At 43.7% G+C, this 24,801-nt stretch overlaps 1 protein-coding gene across 1 annotated transcript in view; it reads right to left on the minus strand.

Annotated features, from left to right (window-relative positions):
* Positions 1-24,801, minus strand: part of SDK1 (sidekick cell adhesion molecule 1) — a 393,752-nt gene that overhangs the window by 53,320 nt on the left and 315,631 nt on the right. The window contains exons 27-33 of the mRNA XM_083872526.1: positions 24,062-24,177; positions 23,613-23,802; positions 21,638-21,736; positions 12,714-12,908; positions 8,535-8,736; positions 6,608-6,711; positions 4,497-4,567 (exon numbers count right to left, since the gene is read on the minus strand). Coding sequence (XP_083728652.1) covers positions 4,497-4,567; positions 6,608-6,711; positions 8,535-8,736; positions 12,714-12,908; positions 21,638-21,736; positions 23,613-23,802; positions 24,062-24,177 — 977 coding nt within the window. The remainder of the gene's footprint in view (positions 1-4,496; positions 4,568-6,607; positions 6,712-8,534; positions 8,737-12,713; positions 12,909-21,637; positions 21,737-23,612; positions 23,803-24,061; positions 24,178-24,801) is intronic.

Genomic DNA, 24,801 nt, shown 5'->3' on the forward strand with positions numbered 1-24,801 from the left:
GCCACCCTTGTTTGTGCTTTTGGGCCTGAAAGTTCTCCTTGGTCTTCATCAGGAAAAGAATTGGTTTTGTTTCCCTACTCTGAGAAGAGAGCTTACTAAAACTTAATATGAGGCTCAGAACTGCACCCCTAGGTGGCACAGAGTCTGAAAAACATGAAAGTTACAACTTAAGGCATCACCATGAACCAGGCTCCTTTCCTTCTTGGCCCACAGAAACCTGGGTGTGATGAAAAGTGTAAATAAGCACAGCCTGGAAATGCAGGTTCCACCAACACTGGAACAACCAAACAGTGTTTCACTGCTCCCAAAAGGAAATAAATTATTTTGTCACAGACAGAATTTCTTTCTTTCCCTTGGCGACTGATCACAGGAAAATCTTCATTTGGCATTATTTTACTGTAAGACTGATGAGCAAATAAAAAGGAATAATAAAAATTGTTCTGGCTTTGACTAGGAAGACAAAACTAGGTTTAATAACAACCTCATACAGGCATTTAAAGAGAAGTCAGAGCATGATTGGCTCTGGTATGGGCACAGAGGAAAACCAAGGGCTCCTCCAAAACAGCTCAGAGCAGTTTGGCACATACAGCCACAGGATGGCTCAAATATGATGTTTTTTCCTTCTCCATCATGTTGAGAGATGCTCAAAGACAAAACATCTCAGTGAGGCTTCTCCAGCAGCCCCTCAAATCCTTCTTCAGCTACAGATACACAGCTGGCACACTGAAAAGGGGATTTGTGTCTGGGTGGCTTGCTTAAGCAGAGACAAGCAAAGGGATTCCTCATGTTTTGGAAGAAAAAATTACTTTCCTGAGTCTAATGCAGGCTAAGAACTGCCGAGAAGAGATGCCTTGAGCCATTTATCTTCTAAAGATTCTTTAACTGAAATTTAAGGGGCTGAAAATGTAAATGAAAAAGATTTTAATGATGATCTTGCCTTTAATCCAGAAAGATCCTTACCAGCCTTGAGAACTTTTCTAAGGAAAAGCATTGTGAAAAAATTAACTGCAGGTGAGAAATGCTGTTGCAATAGAAGGTAGTGCCCCGTGTAAATTTAATGAAGAAAGTAAGGACATCTTGATAGAAAGGAGGAAGATCTTTGGTAATAATCTGGCATTCTGCTTCCAGAAATGACATGAATTTTCCATTACTTCATTACAATAGCAAGAGGAGGGAGAGGACTGTCCTGTCTCAGTGCCACAGACCTTGCTTTTGGGTAAGGGCTGAAGGAATTAAGTAGAAATTAAGGAATTAAGTTTATGGAAACCAAAAAAGAAAATGACATGAACCAGAGTATAAGAAAACTGCACAGCCACCAGGAAAAGGAGCAGAACCTGCTCCAGCAAGAAGCTGCCTTTTCAGAGCCTGCTGAAAGCCACCCAAACCCTCTCAAGAGTTCCCTTGCTCTGCCTGGTTGGAGATCTCTTGTTCATCATTGTTTCATGCTCATCATTGTGCTCTGTCCTCTGGCAAAGCTCTGCCCACCTTTCACTGTTATTTGGCATCTGCCAAATGTCTCCCACACATTAGAGAACAATGCTGTGGGTACAGGGTTGTGAGAGACCTGAGGAGGATCATCAGGGCTGGGACCTCCCCACTGCATCACCCCACCAGCTGAAAGCTTCTTTCCCAGACACAACAACCTCCACCAGAAATCCAGCAGAAATCTTGTCATTCTTCCCAGGATTCCTGTTGGGAAGCTGTTCCCAACCTTGTTGCTCGGGCTGTTAGAAACCTTCATTTAATTTCTAATCTAAATAATTCACAGCCAGTTTCTAACCATTTGTTCCTGTGCTAACATTGCCTTTTGGGTTAAATTGTTCTTCTCCCTGTGGGGTGTTTACTCCTGTGATGTATTTTAGAAAGGGCAATCATATTCCCTCTACAACTGCATTTTACAAGGCAAATAAATCAAGTTCTCGTACAACAGCCTTTCCTAGTCTCAGGCTGAGAGCCCCTTGTCCAAGGGACTAAGAAAATAGACGAAATAAAGTGCCAGGTGTCTCCAGGGCTGGCCCATGATGTTACTGCTCATGGACCAGCTGAAACACTGTCCTGTGCAAGAAGATGAGATGGGGTTACTGGAATTTATCAGTATCTCTCTCCTGATAGTTTGTTTTTTCTTTTCCCATCTTTTGACTTTCTGTTTTCTGCTTTACACTGAAGTTACTTTAGCCCTGATGGTGCCCTTACAGAGAAGGGCTCCACAGCACAGCAGTGTCCTCACCTACCTATGACTTTTCCTATTTTAATTACTAATAAACTTGTTTTAAATTCAGGGGGGAAAAAAAAGCTGAAGTGGAATATCCTGAAGAACTCTAAAAGGAAAACCCTGTGGAAGCTGAGGAGAAGACTGTGACTCCCTGCTCTGCCATGTTACTGCCTAACAGGTAAAGCTGAATTTCTCATTGTGGCCCAACACTGGTATATGCTATCATGTGATTCTCCATTTTTTCCTTCCTTGAGATTTAGGACAGGAAAGCTCAGAAAATAAACAGCTTGCAAACTGTCTCTCTTTTTGCCACGGAAATGATGATTCTTTCCTGGAAAGGGTACTCTGCTAAAAGGTCAGGTCTTCCCTCTCCTATCTGTCTTCTGTGGACAAAACTCTGCTTTTGATGTAATGGATTATTTAGGATTTTCTAGAAGGGCTTGGGGGATCTGCTGAAATAGGTAAAATGGTTATGAGTGGCAGCCCATAATGTTGTACGGAAGTAAGAGAAACATTTTTGTGCTGTTTAAAGAAAAATAAATTAATAAAGACTGAAATGTAAGTTTGAATAATTGTTATCTCTAAGGTAGAAGCAGAACAGTACATGATCCCGATGTTAAGTGTAACATCCTCCAGAACATTTGAAATAACTCTGCATTATTGATACAACACAACTCACTGGAAATTACTTATTTTCTTCCCCCTTTAAATTTAAAAATAATGGACTGATTGGACCAAACAGCTGAAAGCCCAGATAGTGCATCCAGAGTTTGTTTTGTGAATTATTAACACAGCTCAAAGTTAAAAATTTAGCTTTGCTTGGAAATCCACTCTCCCATTTAGCTTGACTGCTGTTTTCAGTTTACATTATTTCTTAGACACTGCTGCGAAACTTCCTCTTAATTGGAGGCTATTGTGGGACTTGAAGATTTTTGTTTATTTGAAAAATATAGTACGGTTGAATTACCAGGACCTATTAATATACATGTGGTAATGACATATAATCGCCCACAACTCCCTTGAGATGGCTCTGGCACAACAACCCCATTTCACTTTCATGAAATGAAAAGCATCCAATTACCTAAACAACCACCTATTTCACATTAACTACACACCAGTAATCAGTCAGCCGGGGGAACGTTTATTTCTGAGGTCCAGTGTGCCTCACATCCTTTGTCCTCTCTTTCTGTTCTTTTTTTTTCTCTTTTGCTGGGGGCTCTTGTAGGTGAGAAGGTAGATTTGCATCTTTCCATAATTCCTTCGGCAAAACTGCTCAACGTGTCTCCTATTTGCTCAACATGCTGTGAGCAATGCTGCTGCTCAGGATTATCCTGGGTGAGCTGGGGCCAGGCACCCAGCAGCACAGCCAGGCAGATTTTAAAGTGCTGCTGCGCAGCAATAAACACACCCTCATCCATATATTTTTCTTCCAAAAAAAGCAAGGAGTCCCATCTGTACTGTAAATGCATATGCACATTTTTCACTGTAATGCGATCTGTCCAAAGGCATCCTTGTCACGTGTGGGGGACATTGTCTGGGGAGCAGAGGCTTTGCAGGATGGGTTATGGATAACGTGCACTGCCCCACTGGGGTCCCTCTATTAATGCCCACTCTGCAAAAAGAAACCTCAGGCACTGGGTCACAAAATGTTCCTGCATCTCCCAGGAAGGCAAGATTGAGAGATAAAGGAAGGCACGGGAAATGCCAATATAAAATGCAGACTTGACACAAATAGTTCCCCATCCAACCTGGAGAGACTGCAGAGAGCTCCAACTTCCTTTCTTTGCTCTGAAGAAACTCAAAGTTTCCCTCTCAAAGAGTCAAGAGGGTGTGTGGAGCTCCTCAGAGGTATGAATGGGATCTCAGGCACTGATCTCAGGCTTCTGATCATTCCAGCAGCAGGAGGAGGCTATGCACCGTGTGAGCTTTTGATTACCTGATCTTACTGACACCACACTCCGTGGAATATTTTTTATGTAAAGATGCACATCCATGGATAGCAATGAAAGGGCAGGAGAATCTGACAAGTAACAATCCTGGACATGGCTACAGACACTCCTTTACCTCCCAGAGGGGCAAAAAGTAAAAGCAACTGCCAGGAATCTCCATTCATTACTAAAATTTATGCTAGATCAGGCACATAAGGAAGTAGCTGTAGTCCTTCAATGTTGATATAATACTTCCAGCTCAAGAAAATGTTCCTGGCAATGTACCCTTAAATTCAACAAGTCAAAGCAGCCAAAAAATTGTTCACAGGAATATCAGAATTTTTCATTTTACCTACCTGCCACTGCACAAGGACAGAGGAAGTCGTGTGGGGAGTTACTAACACAGAGCTGGGTGGTTCATCTGGAACTAAACAAGAGAAAAAGGAAACAAAAGCAGTTACAGCAAGAAGGTGGAAAATGTGCCGCTTTTCTTTCATTCATCAGGTTCCACTACTGAAAGAAATCTGCCACCCCAGCTGCTTTGTGTGGGTCTCAAAGCAGCGTGGTGGATGTGGAAACCCAGAGAGAAGCCAGAGACTCCTCTGACATCCCTTGCTCCACCTGTGGCCTTGGCAGCTTGAGCACAGTAAGAAAAGCTCAGGGCATAAACCTGGAGGAAGCTGCAGCAGCCAGCTGCTCACAGACCACCAGATGCTCATCTATAAGGAAGTTAAACCAGCTGTGTGCTGGCTCCAAAGGGTGAGAAAACTGCTCCCAGAATTTTCAGGAGATTTTCTGCCACCTTTGGGGCAAGCCCACCTTGAATTTAGAAGTCTGTGTCACACACACATTATTTTAGTCAGGACAGCCTTGATTTATTGCAGGTTAACCCCTTCCTGTGCCCATGGCCTGTGGCACTCCCAGACACTCCATAGCAGCTCAAACACATGAAGCAAAAGCTTATCAGGAGCTCACAGCTCTCCACAGTGCAATGCTCAAGTGGCAGCACTGGGGTTGCTCAGCAGAATAAATGCTCAGTTTGTTGAGGAGGTGAGAAGCTTTCACAGTTTTTTCCCAGTTGTATTGTGATGAGGGCAAGCACAACTCTGGATCCACTGTAGCTAAATTCAAAGAGAACTTAAAACGAAATTTTAAATTCCAAACCAGTGAGTCAGTGCTGCCTCATTAGCACCAGTTACAGCCTGCACTGACCCTACTGCTGCTGTGCAGGAAGGTAGAGCCAGGATGCCTTTAAGGGGCTGCTTAACACATTAGTCAGGTATTACATGGCTTCCTGTTTAACTTCCCATGCTCCTGAGCTCTGTCCTCTGCTCTTCTGATTTCAAGATCACATTCCCTGGCAAAATAGCTTTTTATTTTCATAGCTTAGTGTCATTTCTAACTCCTCACTCCTTGCTCTGTAGGAAGTAATTCCTAGCACCATATGTATATATATATATATAACCATAGAATCATTTAGGTTGGGAAAGACCTCTAAGACAATCAAGTCCAACCATTAAGTCAGCACTTCCAACCCACTGCTATCTCATGTCCCCAAGTGCCACATGTACATGGCTTTTAAATCCCTCCAGGGATGGGGACTCCACCACTGCCCTGGGCAGCCTTTGCCAGTGCTTGAGAAATGTTTCAGTGAAGGAATTTCCCCTAATATTCAATCTGAACTCCCCCTGGTGCAACCAGGCCATTTCCTTATATCCTACCACTTCTTACTTGGGAGAAGAGATTAACCCCCACCTCACAGGACCCATATATATATATATATTTATCCATGTATGTATCCCAGAATTACCCAATTTCCCAGGGTAAAAACACATCCTGATGCTTTTCCTACTTTACAGAGTTCCTTCCTCCATTCAAGACATCAGAGCTACTTCTGCATTCAGGCATCGACCTTATACAATCAAGGAATTAGAAGCTGATCTCTAAGGCTAAAAATAAAAGCCTTGTCAATGTCATTCACAGTTTATTAGTCCTGATCTGCAGGATTAAATGCTCATGTTTCCAGGAGCTTCATACTCTTTCTTACTTATACCTCAGCAATTTTGCCATTCTGCAGACTGATGTGGATTGTGAGGGGAAAACAATTGAAGAAACTTCTTCAAATGTATGCAGGGTTCTACATTTATTTTTAATGCTCTCTTGTAAATTATTCAATTTCTGCAAAGATAATGGTTAGTGCAGAGTTTGGAAGCCAATCAAACAAAGTTTAAATCCATTTTGAGACTCCTGAAACTATGATTCATTATCAGAGGCACAGCAGGACACTTAAAGGCTGTCTGTTAATTCAGCCATATCTCATTGCTACCTGTGTCAACTTCCTGTGGACAAGACTGCTTTGGCTGTTGGTTTTCACTCCAGTCTCCATGGAGAACACGCTGCAGTGGCTCCAGGAGGCCTGGGGAGCCCCCAGTGATGCCCCAAGGTGCCTCTCCTCCCTGCCCCTTACCATCCTGCAGGGTGGTGACTGCCTCTGTCTCAGCGCTGAAGTCGCTGTCCCCGATGTCATTGGTGGCCTTCACCCGCAGTTTGTAGGAGGTGAATGGGTTCAAGCTGTGGAATGGGGAGAAAAAGGCTGAGGGAAGAATTCTCCCTCCCACATCACAACTTCTCTCCACAGAGAACTTGCCCACTGCCAACCACAGTCACTGTTTGTCCCCTCTCCCTGTTGCCTCTTCTCTGCAGTCTCCCCCAGCCTCCCAGGTGTTCCCACCCCTGCTGCCATCAGGACCTTCCCAGATGTCCCCTGCCCTGAGCTTCCCAAAACACTCATGGATTTGTCGCTGAATAGGGCACAAGGAAACAGACCTGAGGCTGCAGTTCATGGAGCAGCCCACAGCTGGGGCTTGCTATCTGAGTTCTGCATGGCTGTGCAGAGCCTGGCTTTCCAGGTGCTCTGCTGAGATATCCTCCAAAGCCATCTGGGTCAGCCCACCCTCCCAGCACGGATGGGGAGGAGGCAGGAGACATGCCCAGAGTCAGCCAGTGCCCAGCAGGCTCTGGAATTCAGAGTGCCAGCTCCTGACTAATCCCCTGCACCAAACACCACTCGATCAGTGCACTTCGCTCCTGCTGAATCCCAAATTAATGCCATTACTTGGATTATTTAATAAAGACAGCAACAAAAGGTTCCCCGCAGCTCTTTTATCTATGTGGTACTTTAAGATATGCAAAGAGTGATTTCCAGCTGACATAACCTTGCAAGGATGATTCTGTCTTGGCTTGGCAGGGGAGGTGAAGGGGAGGCTGCCTTTGGAGTCGTAGGCAGAGGTTTGAAATGCAGAGCTGTAACTTACGGGGGATTTCACTAATTAATTGGTAGTGTCTAACCATCCACTGGCAGATGTAACACTGACTACAAACCCAAGCTGCTTGTAAGGAATGATTAAACATCAAGGATAATGCATTCTGATGGGCAGCACTCTCACAGCCACGACTCTTCTGGACTTCCACAGGAAAGTGCTTTTAGCAAGGGGGAGAAGAAATCTCTTTCAGTAGTGCCACCCTATCAGGACAGAAATACTTACCTACAGTAACTTGATTAATGTGAATCATCCTTTTTGATCTTTTGTTTTCAGTCATGCCAATGTCAGGTCTAAGTGACATAGATAGCTTCCTTGTTATTACAGGTTTTGACTGAAAGGATACTGGCACACAACCAGTGAGCTGCCATATACCACAGCCACCAATGCTTTTAATAACAGACCCAGAAAATCTGTATCTGAATGCTCAGAATACCTGATTCTCCTAAAGCTCATGGCCCTTTAGAAATAATCTGATTTGTACTGGCTTGTCAACAGAGGAAATGGACAGCAAAACAAGTACCTGTTCGTAGACATTCAATTACTTCTGCTGATGTTACAAGGCCTTTAATTACACCAGTATTGCAGAGGATATAATGAAGCCTGAATAACAAAGTTTAAACATTCTGATGCTATCTATAAACTTCAGTATGGAAAATACAGATAAAAATGGTTCTCATTTCATCTGGAAAAGCTTATATAGAGATAATTGCAATGCAGCATTCAGAGTGGATTTTAACATCAGTCACTACTGAAAGGATTTTTAACTAGTTGTATTTTACAGAGCACTGTGTAGCTACATATGATTTAGCCTGAGTAGTGTTATCTGTGGTTCTGAGCTTCCAGGAAAGGCTTCAAAAACATGCGCTGCAGTCCAACTTTAATTAGATTTATTGCATGACCTTCAGCAAATCTCTCAACTGCTGCTCACAACACCACCTCTAAAATGGGAGCAGTGGCCTCACTTAACCTCTCTCCCCAAAAAAGAACGTGAAGCTGAGTGATGATTGTTTTGGTTTCCTAACTAGTGGGAAAGTCTGTGAGTTCCTGTGCTAGCCTGGGATCACGTGGTACCTTTCAATAGTGCAGGATGTGGCCTCGTGGCTGATGGAGGAGGAATAGGTTTGCCAGTCCCCATGGGGCAGCTCCCGCACTTGCACGGTGAAATATCGGATTGGGGAGGATCCATCACTGCCAGGGACCCACGTCAGCACCAGGCTCCGGGAGGACACGTCCCCCTGGGGGGTCATCACCTGCCTGGGAGGTGCTGGTCGCTCTGCAATCAAACCATAAATTAACTGCTTTGAAAGGAAATTCAAAACAATGTAAAATGTGACAGCTTGGTCAGGATTTCACAGTGGTAAAGCCACAGGGCATTGAATTTTTGGATTTGGCACATGAAGTATACGACCATCCCATTCCTTAACCTTCTGCTGCAAAGAGGAGCAGTAAAACTGATTCTTATCTCCCTGCATCAAAGGTCACCATAGGATTATAAACCTTCCTCACAGTGGACCTCAGACCTGGGGGGTCTTGACCCGGCAGGTTAAAGAAGAATCATCAGGACTGGCAATCAAGCAAAGCAAGGCAATCTTTAAAGAAACTCAGCTGTGCTTCTGGCTGCATTTGCTCTTTTGACAGAATCTGTGTGTAAATTAGGTCACTTTTTCACCTGTTCTTACTCCTGGTACCAGGAACTCTGTCCTCTCTGTGCTATGCAGGGTCCTCTTCCCCAGCTGCGGCACAAGAAGAGGAAGGGGTGAGCTGGAACAGGCTGTTGTGTGGCAGAGTCCAAGCACACACAGCTGATGCTGAATTTCTGCACCAGGCAAGGAACCAGGAGGCATCAGCAGCTCCTGGTGCTGCTGCTGCTTCCAAACCCCAGCCTGGAACCAGCACAGAGCTGGGGCTGGAGCACCTGGTGCAGGCCCTTTCCAGAGCTCCCCAACTCTTGCCTTCATACCCACTAACCTTGAACCTGCAAAGTCAAAGCAGCCAGTGGTGGGGGAGATCTCTCAAGAGTAATTACCCTCACACCTCTGGGATGAGCAGGGAATGGCAATGCAGGTGTAAGCATGCCAGCCCCCAACTGTTTCATTACAGATCTCCTTTCCCGTCACCGCGTCTCCGCACTCCATCGATTTCAATAGAGAAACCCTATAGAGTGAGGAATAATTGTTTAATTGTTTATCATGAAGATTATTGATTCTGATTAAAATGTGTGGCATGTAATAAAGCAGAAATTGATTGGAGACACCGCAGTGACTTGCTTTTGAGAAGCAATTCAATTCAACTTCATCAGCACTTGTTTCCATAAACACACCTCTGCCTGCCTGATTCCTCACAGCTCCGTACGGCCAGCGCTTCATTTCCCTGCCATCCCCTAAAACCATTTCCTGCATGTTTTGGCATTTCTCTGCAGCCTGCTCTCGCTGACATCAGTGCCCAAAGACTTGTAAGCTATTAGCTGGAGGAAGCCCTGGGTGCCAGCAGCAGCACGACGCAAAAGGTCAGTGCCTTACACTGACAGGCAGAGACAGGGATGTGGGGTTATTCCATGCCAGGGAGGGAGAGCCATGCAGGGATTTTATACATTCTGCTGATAAGCTCTGCACTTTTGGGCAGGTCAGATCTTGCAGTCAGTCTCCCACCACTGGGTTTCCTTCTGCTGCTAATGGGAGATCTTAAAATCTCCCGTGTTGCAGGATATACTCCCTGACTGTTTGTACAAAACCATTAGTATAAAGGGTTTATTTATGGGAGTTTAGCCATGAGCAAATGTTAAGGTGAGACTGTCAGTGCAGGCTTGACTCTACCAGGCCACGACTCTATAGACTACTTTTTATTTCTTGCTACATTTAAGTTTTTTGGCTCAGTTCTACCCTGATCACTGGTGTTGACTGTTCTGAAGTGTAAATTCAAAGCACTGCAGCAGAGGCTCTGGAGAATACAGCCACAATATAGCTTGGGATCTATAAATCACAGGCATCATTGAAAAATGCAAAGATTTATACTGGGATTAACCAAGGAATTTACAAGGGCAAGAGTGACCAATTTTGTTAATTTTCAAGAGGATTTTTGTGTCTGTCTACCTTAGCATCAAGTACTACGAGGATTTTACATACATCTTTATTAACAGGAATTAAATATCTTTTCATTCTAGAATATTTATTATCATGTATACACATTTCAGGTTAATTTCTTGTTAGCAGAGTAACTGCACTGGAGAAATTTCTTTATCATCCCCTTCTATAATTCTTGCTGATGTGAGAAAACACATTGTTGTCCTTACACTTTCTATGGGATCAGTAAACTTGTGGCTCCAAAGCACGTAGAGACGCAGCAGAGCTGTCCATCAAAAAGAGAACGGGATCATGGGATCATGTTACACCGTGATTTGGGTACTCAGATAACCCTAAAGCATTGATGGCAACAAGGGGTCATTGTTCCCACAGTGAGCTGGGAGTTCTGCCTTGAGCTATTGTGCATCCTTGTGCACAGTCTGGGGGATCTCAGCGCTTTTTATTGAGCAGGAGAGGCTCTGAGCTTTGAGAATTCACATTTTTTCGCATAGTGGGTTTTTTTTTTTTTTGGAGCCTCCGCATGTCAGGCTTCGAACCTCCCCTTTGACAGCAATCAGACAGGGGTGGGAGAAGCCTTGAGCTGATAAATCTCTTTGATGGACAGTATCTTTAGCAGAGGCACTTCCAATTTTCTAATACATCTCCAAAGGTTCTTTCTCTGAGGACTGCACTGTTATGCACTGGGAAGGCTGCACATGACCTGCAGAGCTCTGCCAGAGGGAATTTTAAACTCTCTGTAGTAGTTGAAAAGCAGCTTGCAGGCTCTTTCTGTTGGTAGCTGAACATCAACTTCCTCTCTTTTTAGAAGTGTTAAAGAAAAATAATAAGAAAGACATTGTTGGCAAATACAATGGGAAATCTTTAGTCTTGCCATAAATGATGTGCAAGGTGTAGAAAGGACTTTAAACAAATGATTCTTATCAGGCACATTTTAGGAATTAAAAGCAAATGTCATTGGTTGCATTCTTGTGGATAACTTCGGTAAGAGCCAAGAGCAGGCCCACAAGCACATGCAGAAGTTCTAACAACATTTGAAAGATGTCTGTGGAGGTCTGGCCTGGTGACTGCTGGAGTGTGCTCCTCTTGGAACTGTGACTTTTATGAGGCATGGGAGTTGTATGGTCCTAGTTTTTGATGGAGAGTTTTACTTAAAAAATATCAATATCCAGATATCCCATGGCACAAACCCCAGTGGTGCTGGCAGAATTACCTTGGCTTGCTTTGATTTAGTTCAAGAGATATGTTGTTTGCAGTGGAACATGGCCTATGTGCAAGACTAGGGAAAAACTCATACTCTTGTTCTCCACCAACATATGCACCAATATATCCTCTTTTAGCTCTGAATTAAAAAAAATAAAAATTAAAAGTCTTCATGCACAAGCAGAAAATGCAGATCTTTTAACTGAAGCTCTACAGATCAGTTCTAAAACTGGAGGAACGAGCAGTTCCTTGAGCCAAAGCATTAAAAACAAGCAGTGATGCAGAGCAGATCCTGTAATACCTTACATGTCTTTCACATTTTGGTACATTTGGTATCAAAGCATCTGGTTTCATTTACACACACATAGAAATGCCACCCTCTAGATTCCCTTCAGAACAGAATTTGCCTGGAGAGTCAGGATGCAAACAACCATTTCATGGCTGATGCAAGAAGCAGAAAAAGTCTGGGCAATCCAGATGCAAAGGCTCTGCTCGAGCGTGTGGCAGTGAAAGGCCAGTGCAATTACAAACACATTAGGTCAGGACACAATGGAGGAGCCGTGGAGAAATTCTGCAACACCACTGCCTCTCATTTTGCCTTCCCTAATCAATATAATTCATCCATCACTTACTTTCTTAAGATTGCAGTCTTTCTAGAAAACGAGAGAGCTGAAAAAAAAAAAAAAAACAAAAAAACAAAACACCAACCCCATCTGACTGCAAAAGGAGGCTGCATATGGCCAATATAGCAGCTGATGGAAAAATCAATCCCAACAGCCCGGCAGGTTAGAAGAACTGTGTCTCATAAAAGTCTGCCTTGCTTTCTCAAATCATGATGTTGCTATGGATTGGGGCAGGTTTATGGGGTGAGAAGGAGGAGGTGCAGCCTGCTATTAAAATCCCCCCGAGTGCAGCATAGGCTCCAGGGCAGGCACAGAAATCCCCTGAACCCGTGGCTTGCAAGCATTACCTCGTTTCTCAGTGGTGATCACCGTGGCTTCCAGAGGCTCCCCCCAGCCCTGCCTGGTCTTGGCAGATGTCCTGAAGATGTAGGCTGACTCTGGGCTCAGGTCTGTGGCCGTGAACTGCCGGACTGTGGAGCCAACCTCCACCGTGGTGAACTTGTTGGGGCTGCTGCTGGCCAGGCGATAGGCGACCTGGTACCCTGCAGGCAGAGAGGGGAAAAGGCTCAGCTGGCTCCTCTAGCGGGGACAACAGAGCACCAGCACTATTTGTTTATCCTAGTTCATGCTTATCTGAAGTCAGGAGAAAAGTAATTTACTGCCTTTGGTGGTATAAAGCTCTGCTTTTTGGCAGATGCCAGGCACCTTACAAAGGAAATCGCTCACACATGAGGCTCTGCTGGATATAACTGCCATGAAACCAAGTTCACTTTCCATCTTTTAGGCCAACAAGATGCAAAACCAGTTTAATCATTCCTGGGCACACTGGTACCTTTTTGGAAAGCAAAGGAGCAGAGTTGGTGCAATGTGACACCTGACTGAGGCAGTTCAAGGCAACGCTCCCGTTCGCAGGTTGTTCTGCCCTCTCCCAGTTTCAGCACTGGCTCAAATTCAAGGTTCTTCAGCTGCAGCTCCAGCAGCTGGATTGCCTGAACCATTCAGCCTTCAGACTGCACCAGTCAAAGCTTTTTCCTCCTTTCTGCACGTGCTTTTCCCTCAGCAGTGAGTGCCAGAACTGCCAATAAAGCCACCCTTCTGTCATTCAGCATCGCTGCCCTTGCCCAGAGCCTGAGGAAGGAACCTGCAAGCTCTGTGGTCCTGCTTCATCCATGCAGGTCTCAATAATCAATTCTGCTGATGCCTGTAAGTGACAACCTTCCTTCCGCCCTGCCTGACAATCAGGAGCTCACAGTTTAGCCTGGATTATTAATGATTCCACTGTGCAAGGAGGGCTTCCAGGGCTCTTACGCACCACTAGCGACAACTGTCCCCCAAAGAGGGTCTGCCAAATGTTCAAATCCATTCTGTAAACCCAGCAATTCAATCAGGCTCTCACTTCTGGAGCTCAATGGTAACTTCCAGTCCAGCAGCTGACTTCCAAAATCAATTAATAGCAGAACTGATGTGGAGTTTTGTTGCCTGAGCTGAATGTATGATTAAATGTTCCATGGAGTTACACAGGGCAGCGTGCAGCCAACAAATCCAAATCAAACCAGCCGAAAACAAAACAGTCATGGAACAGTTCTGCCAACCCTCTGCTCATCCTCCGAATGACAAAAGAGGTCTGCAGCACCTGAGCCATCTCTTTCTCATGGAATTAATATCCCAGCTAGAGTTTGAACTCCCACCACATCTTGGCTGTAACAAGACCAAGGGGAGCCAAACCTGGCACGGTTCATTTGGGAAGGTCAGTGCATGAAATCTGAGGGGCTGATCTTACCTATGGCTATTAGAGAAAACCCAGTGACATTTATTTCTCACTGTGAATATGCCACAATTGCCACATTGCCATTCACAGAAAAGGCCTGGAGTTCCTGCAGTCCCTGGAATCGATGCCACTTGCATGTGGCGCACTCTGCCACAAACAGTGGAATTTAATTGGGATACAGATGGTATTAATTTTGTTGTGCTGACTCTCACAGTGCCACTGATGATGCACCAGGGTTTCCTTGTCCTTTCTTCTCTGGCAGCTGCTCAGGGATGTGGGGGAACAGTCATGGCTGCTTCACATGGAACAATTTGCACTGACACCTCAAGGAGTGACCCAGCTTTTCCAAGCACCTGTGGGTTCAGCCCAGGCTGTGGTTGGTTTATTCCTACAGAACATTTCCACAGCTGTGTGGATAGCTTTAGTTTTCTTCAAAGTCTGGGAGCAATGTCCTATGAGGAGTGCCTGAGGACTTTGGGGTTGTCTAGTCTGGAGGCTGAGGGGTGACCTTGCTGTTCTCTGCAGCTCCCTGAGGAGAGGATGTGGAGGTGCAGATCTACCAGGGTGGTAAAACACTGGTGCAGAGAGGTGGTGGCTGCCCCATCCTTGGAAATATTCAAGGTCAGGTTGGACATGGCTCAGAACAACCTTTTTTAGTTGAGGATGTTCCTGCCCATGGCAGCAGGGTTAGACCAGATGGCTTTCAAAGACTGCTGCTAACCCAAACTCTCTGGGTTCTGTGATCTCCCTGGGACTGACAGGACATGTGGGAATGGTTCAAAACTGCTTCAGCCAAGATTCAGACTGGATATGAGGAAGAATTTATTTACAGAGAGGGCGGTCAAACCCTGGAACTGCCTTCCTGGAGAGGTGGCCAATGCCCCAAGCCTGTCTGTGTTTAAGAGCCATTTGGATGAAGCCATTAATAATGCTGTAACTTGGTCAGCACTGAACTGGTCAGGCAGCTGGACTTAATTATTGTTATTGGTACCTTTCCAACTGGAATAGCCTGTTCTGTTCTATTCTATTCTAATCAATTAAAAAGTATCCTGATTTTTCAGTGCTCCTGAGTGTGCTTAGATCCCAGCAAAGTCTTGGGGTCTTACGCTTTCAACATTTCATTCTTTCACCTCCAAATTATCTCTTTTTATCCATGGGACTAGTTCTTCCATTACTGGTCCAATATATTTCAACAAAGTATTTCTGTACTTTTAATGGTGTGATATTTTGATCTTTTTTTAAAAGTCCACAGAAAGACAGAGAGCAATGGGGAAAAGGAACTGATATATATGATCTTTTTTGTTTATACTGATGTGAAGAACGTGGGAGTGAAAACCCCAGTGCAGGATCTTAACAAGGAGGAAAAATAGTCAAAGAAAAGCACTGGGGAAATTTTTACAGAAGCAGGAAAGATGAAGGAAAAAGCAACTAAGATGGCTAAAGCAGCTTGATAAAGGGACATAAGACGTAAAGAATAAGACCTGGAGGGAAACAGAGAATATTAAAAGAATAGAAAAGTTGATTTATCTAGTTATTAAAAGATAAGTATGATATCTGGGACATATCCTTGTTGAGTAATTTCCTCTCTTTTCTAAACCTTTGTAAAATATGAAGTGTAGTTAAAATGTAAGGGGGGAATAGGAAGATAACTATTTACTGCTAAATGGTGGCACTCATGCTGAAAGGAATTGCAAACACATCCAGGTTAGGCAAAGGAACACAGACATATCTAGGCCATTACAATATCTGACACAAGAGTGGGTCTGTGGCTATGAAAAAAATAATTTAGCTGTGAGAAAGAAGAAATCACTTGTCACAGCCTGTCTTTGTGACAAGCTCTGCAAACTCCCTTTTCTTGCAACCCTGTGAATAACAGTACAAGCTCTCACTGTCCGCTCCTACATCTGCTGTGTTGGCTCCAAGTCTGAGGAAATATCTGTTTTCCTGAGTTTACACAACCAGAGCCATCACCTCAACACCTCCACAGGTCTGATTCCAAGGTAAATATCCAAGCTGTACACCTGAACTCAGCTCTCTTTGATTGCTACCCACATTCCACCTGAGAGACACCCAGTACTTCATTCTGACCCCCTGCATCTCCTGCTAGACAGTTTGGGACAATGAGGATCCAGACTGCCATAAAAAGCATTACTTTTATTTTTTTCTGAGCACAGAAGACAGTACTTAAACTACAGCTTGGATAATAACTAAGGCTAATGCAAGATCAAAAAGATAAAATTATTAAGTTGATGAATTTCAGCAACAAGGGATAGGAGAAGAAAGGAAATGTTAAGTGAAATCAAACGAGGCAAATCAATAGAGGTAAATGGAAAGTGTTCAAAGAGAAATTAATGTATGCTCAAGGGCTATAACAGGCAATTGCTGCAGTGGAGGAATAAGCAGCTTCCTTTCTTTACTAGATTATGACAATAAGATATTGCAGATATCTTAGAAAAAAAATTAAAAATCAAAGGTTATGAATGAAAATATAACCTTTAAAAGATGATTGGAGTAAACTTTTGGGGGAAAGGAATATCTTTCAGAATGTGAAATATCTAGATGGTCAATAAGAATTCACATTATTTTCTTAACTTTTTCACCATATAGCATTAGATCCCAAATCTCTTCTGCTGTTGGGAGTGCCACTACTGACCAGGCCAAAACAGCATTAAAAAGCCTCCTGGAAAGATCCAGTCTTCAGGAGTTTATTTATTCATTGAAACTAGGCTTATTTCTCACTTTAGCATCTTTCTGAGCATTTTTTTTTCACGAGTGCAAGCAATTCCATGAGCTGCACACTTCCCCAGACTCAATGAATGGCAGCTGCCTGTTAAATGTTGGGTCACCACAACAACCAGCCGCTGGATTCCCTAAAGGAAACAGGCAGGAGGAGGGTGACAACACCCCATGAATATCAAAAAGCCTTCAAGCTCATCACCATACAAAGCCCTTCAAGATGTGACAGCACCCGTTGGTGCAGGCCACGGTGCAGCAGAGATACAAACACTTATTAATTTGTCACAGAAGTCGGAGAGAGCCGAGCGATACCGCGAGGTTATGCTCGGCGCGGCAGAGCAGCAATCCAGTTTGTTGATTTTCCTGCTTATCTGTTTTAGGGCCAGCGGGTGTGCAAATGCAGCCTGGGATCAAAATAGGAATTTGCAAACATGGATTACATCCAATTTTGGTTCTAATTCTCAGCGGAGTTCTGACACTTCCTTTTTTTTTTTTTTTTTTTTTTTTTTTTTTTTTTTTTTTTTTTTTTTTTTTTGCAATAAGCTCCAGGTAAATGCTAACTACGAGGATACCATGAGGAATACAAACCAGGGCCTGGGAGGATGTGGGTTAAGCTCTCGTTTTCAGGGGGAGCTCATAGCTTGGAGTGCACAAATGCACATTAATACCTCATTTATCTTTAATAGTATTTGAAGGAACTATGTGGGTGCTGGATGAACTGAGTGCAGAGAGACAGAGTGAAGCCTCCGATGGCTGGCATAACATTCCCAGAAGGAAAAAGGGAGATATCTCACAGTCTTGCACGGTAAAATATTTAAACAAACAAACAAGTGGTTTTCCCTCTTGGTGCCTGCCAGTATTTCATCCTGCTAATCTCTCTCTGAAATGCTAGAACATGTTTTTATATAGATTACAAAAATGTTAGCGGCAAAGGTGCGTGTATGCTCAGAGGACAAGGCAGGCAGAACAGGAACATTAGTTCAAAGGCTCTGAATGTAAGTCGCTCTTGCAAAGCAAGTGGTTTTTCTTTCCAGCCCCATGAGTGAATAGAAGGGCAGAGCACAAAATTATGTTCACTTATTTTTCCCAATGACTCCACTTTGGTGCACTTGACCAGGGGGTTGCAGTGGTGTTTTGGAGGTTCATTATAGTAATGAGATGTAAAAAGTGTACAGGGAAAAAAAAACAACCCCAAACTCCCCGAATTTGAAACCTTTCCTTAGAACGCTATGCATTGTTTTTTATCTATTTTTGAAGCACAGCTCACTTCTTAGAAAAGATCACAGAAGAACCCAGCATGAGCAATTTTCCCTTTTTCTCTCTTTGGCAGCTAACTACTTCCTCCAGGAACCTTAGTATTTCTACCATTGAGAAAATAAAAGCGAGAACTATTGAATAAAGACAATGGACTTCAAAGTGGTGGATGGGTGGAACTAGCAGGTAACATCCCCCGGGGAAGGAATTCTAAGGGAAAAAGGAATCCAGGTTAGCTGACCATTTTAAGAGACAAAAAAAAGGGTACAACTATCCCAACGCAGACAAAAGATGTTAAGAGGCCAATATGTTTGCATTCAGAGCTCACTAATGACCTGAAAATCAAAAGTGAATTGGACAAAAAGTTGAAACAGGACACAGGTTTAAGGGAGCATATAAATAGACAGCAGAGGCAGGTAGGGACAAAATCAGAACGGCCAAAGAGCAAAGTGAGTTATCACCTGAAGGGCAGCAAAGGCAATGAGAAAGATTTCATAAATACATTAGAAATCTGAGGGAGAGGAGGAGGACAGGTCAACCAGCAGGAAGAAAAAATGAGCAAAAGAGAGATAAGGCAGAAAGGGAAGGAAGGCTGATACTTGCATTGCTGCATTTTCACACACAACAAGAAGTTGGTGCTGACAAGATCCTCCACACAAATGAAAAGTGACAACAATGTAAGTAAGGATGTAGGCTGGAATAGAGAACAGGTTAACGAATATTTAGTTAAGCTGGATGTAATCAAGTCAGAAAGGCCTGATGAAATTTGCCCTGCAGAGATGGAGCCATCTCGGAATAATTAGCCATTCTCTTCTAGGACCTGTGGACGACAGGTGACAGCCCAGAACATTACAAAAGGGCAAACAGAGTACACCATCTTTTAAAAGGAGGCAAGACTGACTAAAGGAATTACAAACAATCAAAGTTCAATACACAGAAAGAATCTGGAAAAAAATATGAGTCAATATACAAGCATCTATGAGGATAATAATGTGCCAAGGAACAGCCAATATCTGTTTGATTGGAGCAAATAATAAATATCAAATAATCTGTTTTCCATTTTGACAGTGTAATTGGCCAGGTGGGAAGAGTAGATATGATCCACGTTGACTTTGAGTAAGGCTTTAATATGGCTGCACACAGTCTCACCAAAAGCAAACACAATAACAGAATCTAAGAAAAACACCACACGTTTTGAAATGAACACTTAGAAAACATAAAATGTTGTTATCAGTGATTTGCTAGCAACCTGGGAGGACATAGTAAGTAAGCTCTCATGAGACCTCATGAATGAGTCTGGTCCTGTTTATTACTTTCATTAATGACCTCGCTGATGGAATTGTCAATCTGCTTGCAAACTCCAAAAATGAAACTAAGCTGTGCACACTGTAGAGGACACGAGTGTCATTTAAAGAGATCTGGGTAATGAAGAGAGATGGTCTGGAATCAGTGAGATGAAATTCAATAAAGGCATCTGTGAATTATCACACTTAAAGAGAAAAAGCTGAATGTACTTGTGAAAGGAGGACTGGCTGACCTGGAACTGTACTGTGGGACATGAACAAACTTAGTTACATCATCAGAGGAGTCAAGGACTGTGTGAAACATCCTGGGATGTCTTACTGGGCATGGGCTGTGAAAGACATTGGAAACAACAGTCTACACACTAAACATGCCAAAGATTCTTTAAGGGACAGCTTTTCCCTTTCCTTCCAACCCTGTTTGTATGATTTTATCATCACCATAATGGCAGTGAGCAAGAACCAGCTGGGAAGGGGATGCACTGCACAAAGCACACTGCAAAGACAAAAGAAAGGAGAGTTCCTACTCCACTGATCTTGCAGCAACTCCAGCAAACGAGGCAGATAAAGTGCAGCAATGTGCAAGGTTGGAACACAGTTGGGGGAGTAAAATGTCTTTTGTGCTTTCTCATCATTCCTATCAAATGATTTTTCTTCTCCTTAACCACATCCTGTGACTCAAATCTCAACCTCTGCTGAGAGCAAGTTCTAGGACACACAGTTCCTTTAAAAAAGCAACAAATCAAGCCCACAAGACAACCTGTAAGCCAAGTTTCCTTGAGCTGCAGAGAAACCCTGTGTGGATCCATCTCTGGCAGCTCACTGCTGCCAAGCTTCACACAGACTCCTCCTCGTGCTCAGAAAATCTTGGAGCTTCTGCCTTTGGATGCTGTTTGAAGATTTCCCTGTGCCTTCGAATGCCAGGATCACTTTGGTAAACTACACACCTGAGCAAACACTTGGAATTCTTGACTCTAGATTTAAGTGCAATGCAGGATGAGTTCTGTATTTAAAGCAATGCCACCTCTGCAGGAGCATTTGAAGCAGGCACCCTCCAGCCAGCAAGGAGGGCTTTAGGGAATATTGCTGGAAGCCTACATGTGAGCCTGAAAGATGGCAGTGAAATTAGAAGCAGAAAGGCCTGGCAGACTGAGTAATAGATAAAAACAAAAGCTTTTGCTTCTGTTCTCAGAATTGAGACACAAATCTTTACTTGCCAGCCAGAAATACTGTAAAATGTGTTCAGCAGCAGCAGCAAACACTAAATTGCGTGGTAACTACGAGCTACGTTAATTTTAGAGGCAGGAAAGGATTCTTACATTGTAAAAAGTCTTCACATTTTAAGTGCAACAGTGGCTGGTGCACATATTGCAAAGGCAACCCAAGAGTTATGAGAGCAGGAAGGTGAGAAGGTTTTCCACAAATTCCTGTCGTGCCTTGCTGCCTCTCTTTCCCTTGATGAAAGGGCAAATAGGATTTAACTCCTCATGACCTGTCAGACATATTATCTGAAGGAAGCAATAAAATAGAAGCACACATAAAACTGAAACACTGGGCATGTCTGACAAAGGTGGGGAAAATCCAGGTCTCCAGGCAGCTTTCCCAACAGTCAGCCAAACAGCTTACCAACCCAAAAGCAGATGGGAAGAGAGATGACATTCAGACACAGGGCCTTGAACAACACCCAATTCTGGATCAGGAAAACCCACAGCAAGGAGCCCTGCAGACTTGTCCCCTCACCCACCACACCCCCTCAGCTGACAGCAGCACATTTTCCTTTCTTCAGACAGAGATTTGCTTATGTGCAAGGCAAAGGAAAGTGTGGGAATAGAGCTTGAAAGCAAGACTCAAAGTACTGCTGAACTCATTACAGAAGTAGATGTGCTAGAGGGCTACAAGCCCTGGCAAATCGAGGCAAGACCCTGAAGAGGGAAGAGATCAAGGTGTGTGTATGTATGTTTGTGTGCAGGACAGTACAGGCCTGTGCAAGTCTGTGCTAGCCCATAGTTAAGCAATGTTACAAAGAGACATACATATGGTTGTTATGCTTGAAAGGTACATAAACCAGCGGTGTGTTCAATAAAATCAGCTTCATGATGCAAAACGCGGGGATCCCACCTGTTCAACCACCCGACAGGAACACCCCCCAGCTGTAGCTTGCCCTGATCTCCATCCCTCCACCCCCAGGCCGGGGTTTGCTGCTCCATCTCACCCAGGATGATGCCGTTGGGCTCCTCAGGCGGCTGCCAGACGATGCGCACGGACGTCAGCCTCACCTCGGGGAACACCAGCCTGACGGGGGGCCCGGGGGCTGCAAGGGAACACACAGCTTATGGCAGTGAGGGCTGCACCTCACAGGGCTCACAGCTTTCTGCTCACCCCATGCAGAATTACAGCCCAAGCTGGGTATCTCCAACACTGGTTGGAAGCACCTATGCATGTGAATAATATACATTTATTCTGTATATAAATATATATTCTGTCCATGGATAAAGGCCTCCAACACCCTCAGACACCAAACACAGCACAGACCAGTGCACCCTACAGTGGTTTTTCACTGTATTAGGAGCTCTGAAGGATTTTTCTCGCTGCAGCATCACCACTGGTGTAACTGAGAAAGCACTATGAAGCAAGACACCAAGCTGTCTTTACAGAGAGTTATACAGTTTAATGCACTTCATACCTGTTGGAATTCAATAATATCCCTTCCCTGTGTCATCAGCACCGGCTTTGAACTGCTCTCTGACTTTACATTTGCATCTTAAACACTGAGGTGTGAGCAGGAGAACCTGAGGCAGGTGAGAGGCACATTAACACAGACGGTGCTGACCAGCCCAGGTTCACGAGGTGAGGAGATGCTAATTAATACATTACCATCCATGAATTTTCCCCTTCAGCACAAATTCCACCTGCATTACTCCTGGTGATACTTTTAATTAAGTTGAGCCCAGAGGAGACAAAACATATTTATGTCAGGGGTATGGAGATGGAAGAACAATTTGTTTCATTTGCCAACATGCACTTAAGGAGGGAACTGCTATAATGGGGTTATCCAAAACAAACAGTTTTAAGTATTTCTCATTACAGTCTGATATGTACAATTCACTGAGTGCTTTCTCTCTCTCTGCAGAGTTCTGCTAACAGTAATTTTTCTTATTTTTCCTTTCAAAGAAAAGCCAGGTCTACACACAGGGAGTATGCTGAGAAAAAGGCTAAAAAAATGTCAGGGAGTTGTTGGCCCTGTTCCTGACCCCACATGCTCCCACTCCTTCCTTCCCTGCATTGAATGGAAAATGTTTTGTTAAGCCAGAAGTCTGAATGTGTTTTCAGCCCAACCAAATTACCTTAATCAGTTTGCTTGTGTAAACCAATGTTTACTCCATTATTATTTTGAAAAGATTTTGATGACAAAGAGAGAGATTTCAACCGAAGTCTCTCCCACTGATCTCAACCTATTTATTCCTGAAAAGGTAACGAAAGTAAAAGCAGTTTTAGCATCTGCAAAGCCCAAAAATATTTCAAGAATGGAATCAAATTTCTATAGAATCCCATCAGCAGGAATGCTCCCACCACACCAGTGTGCTCAGGGAGTGCTTGCTTGGGTTCCTTCAGGACATCCAACTGCACTGGGAACCCCCTGGGAAGTGCTGGAGGCAGCTGCTAAAGGAAACTGGTAGGATCGTCTTCCAAGGTCAATGCCTTATTCTTTTGGGGTAAAAAATTAAAAAGGACAGTGGATTACTGAAGTTCTGAAGTTGCAGATTCCATCCCTGTCCTTCAGTCCAATCAGGCCCACATTTGTTTATTGCTTTCAATTGCAGCACCTTTTTTTTTTTTTTTAATAGCATGGATGAACTTCAATAGGAATTTATAATTGGGCTCTAAAATTGTCTTCAATAGAAATTATCTCCACCAAGCTTCAGAATTCAATAAGTTTTTCCTCTTCATTAGCTGCAGGGAAGGAGGAAATAGGAGACACTGGTTTTCTGTGCTTTTGCCAGATTCTCAGCCCATGACCAGTGGGATATTGCTGAGCTATACCAGATACAGTCCCTTGGGTTCAAAGCTGAAAAGAAATTCCCCCCAAAATCCAAATATTTGTCGCCTACACTTGCACCACTAGAAGAAATCTGCATTAAAAGGTTGGCTCAAAATGAGATGGTTCTTTTGGTAAGCTTTAAACTCACCATCATCCTTGGTTCTTTCTGTCACTGCAGGGGAGCTGGGCACCCCGTCCCCGATGCGGGTGAACGCCAACACCTGCAGCTCATACAGGACAAACTTCCTCAGGCCTGACAGCAGCACTGACTGTGTGTGGTTCCCCCTCACTGTCTGGCTCTTGGGTTCTGAGTCCAAATCCTTTGCTTTGTAAAGGATCTGCAGGAGAAACGTAGATGAGGCACAGAAGGAAAGAGATTGTTGCATGAGGAGTGATGAGAGGGAGATTCCTCCTTGTCACCCCGTGTAAAATGAGATTGCATTCACCAATCACCCCTTTCAAAGCCAGCATGCTTCCTCTGTCTTCTCCAGCTGACTTTGGAACAATAGGAATATCCAGCAGATGAATAATAAATAACAAATACAAAATCATGTCCTGGTAAAACACTAAAATGAGTATGAAACTGCAGTAGCATACCTTGTAGCCCAGGATGAGACCATTCTGCTCAGACTCAGGAACTGCTGCCCAGGTCAGCAGGATCTGGGTTGAGCTCACAGCTTCAGCAGAGACATTCTCAGGAGGAGCAGAGGGAACTGGAACCACACAGAGTTACCAAAGAGTAGAAATAGGTCAGACATATCAGATCATTTTTCTCCATCTCCCTACCTGCCCAGGAGTCTTCCAGGATCCTATAGAAGAGCATTCAAACCCAAAAAGGCTCAAATATGTTTTAGACAATCCCTTCTCCTCTTGTATTCATTCCACATCATCTTTTTTATTTCAGCCTGTCTCACAATTTCTTGCCAGTTCATCTCAGAAATGACAATGTTTGTAAAGAGCTAAACATTTAATACTTATCAGTGTCTACAGACAGACAGTAAATATTGACAGCTATGAATAAATTTCAAATTCTATATATTTGCAGTAATTAGAATCAAGTTTTAATTCCTGGACTCCTTCACAAGTCTATCCCCCAGTATTTCTTTCCCATACCTTTTATTCCCTATGCCAAACCCCAGAAATCTCTCTGAATGTGAGTTTATCTTACAGCATGATCTGTTCTAACAAGAAGTTTTATGCCCCTGTGCCCTCCTATATTATCTGAAAGGAAATTATAACATTTTGTCTAGAGCTAGCAATAATTTCCCCCCTGGACAGCACTCCCACTTCAGTAAGAAGTTTTTTAACCTATGCAGCCTTTTGATGATGTGATAGTG

This window comes from Zosterops lateralis, assembly GCF_965231275.1.
Source record: "Zosterops lateralis genome assembly, chromosome: 15".
Classification (NCBI taxonomy): Eukaryota; Metazoa; Chordata; class Aves; order Passeriformes; family Zosteropidae; genus Zosterops; species Zosterops lateralis.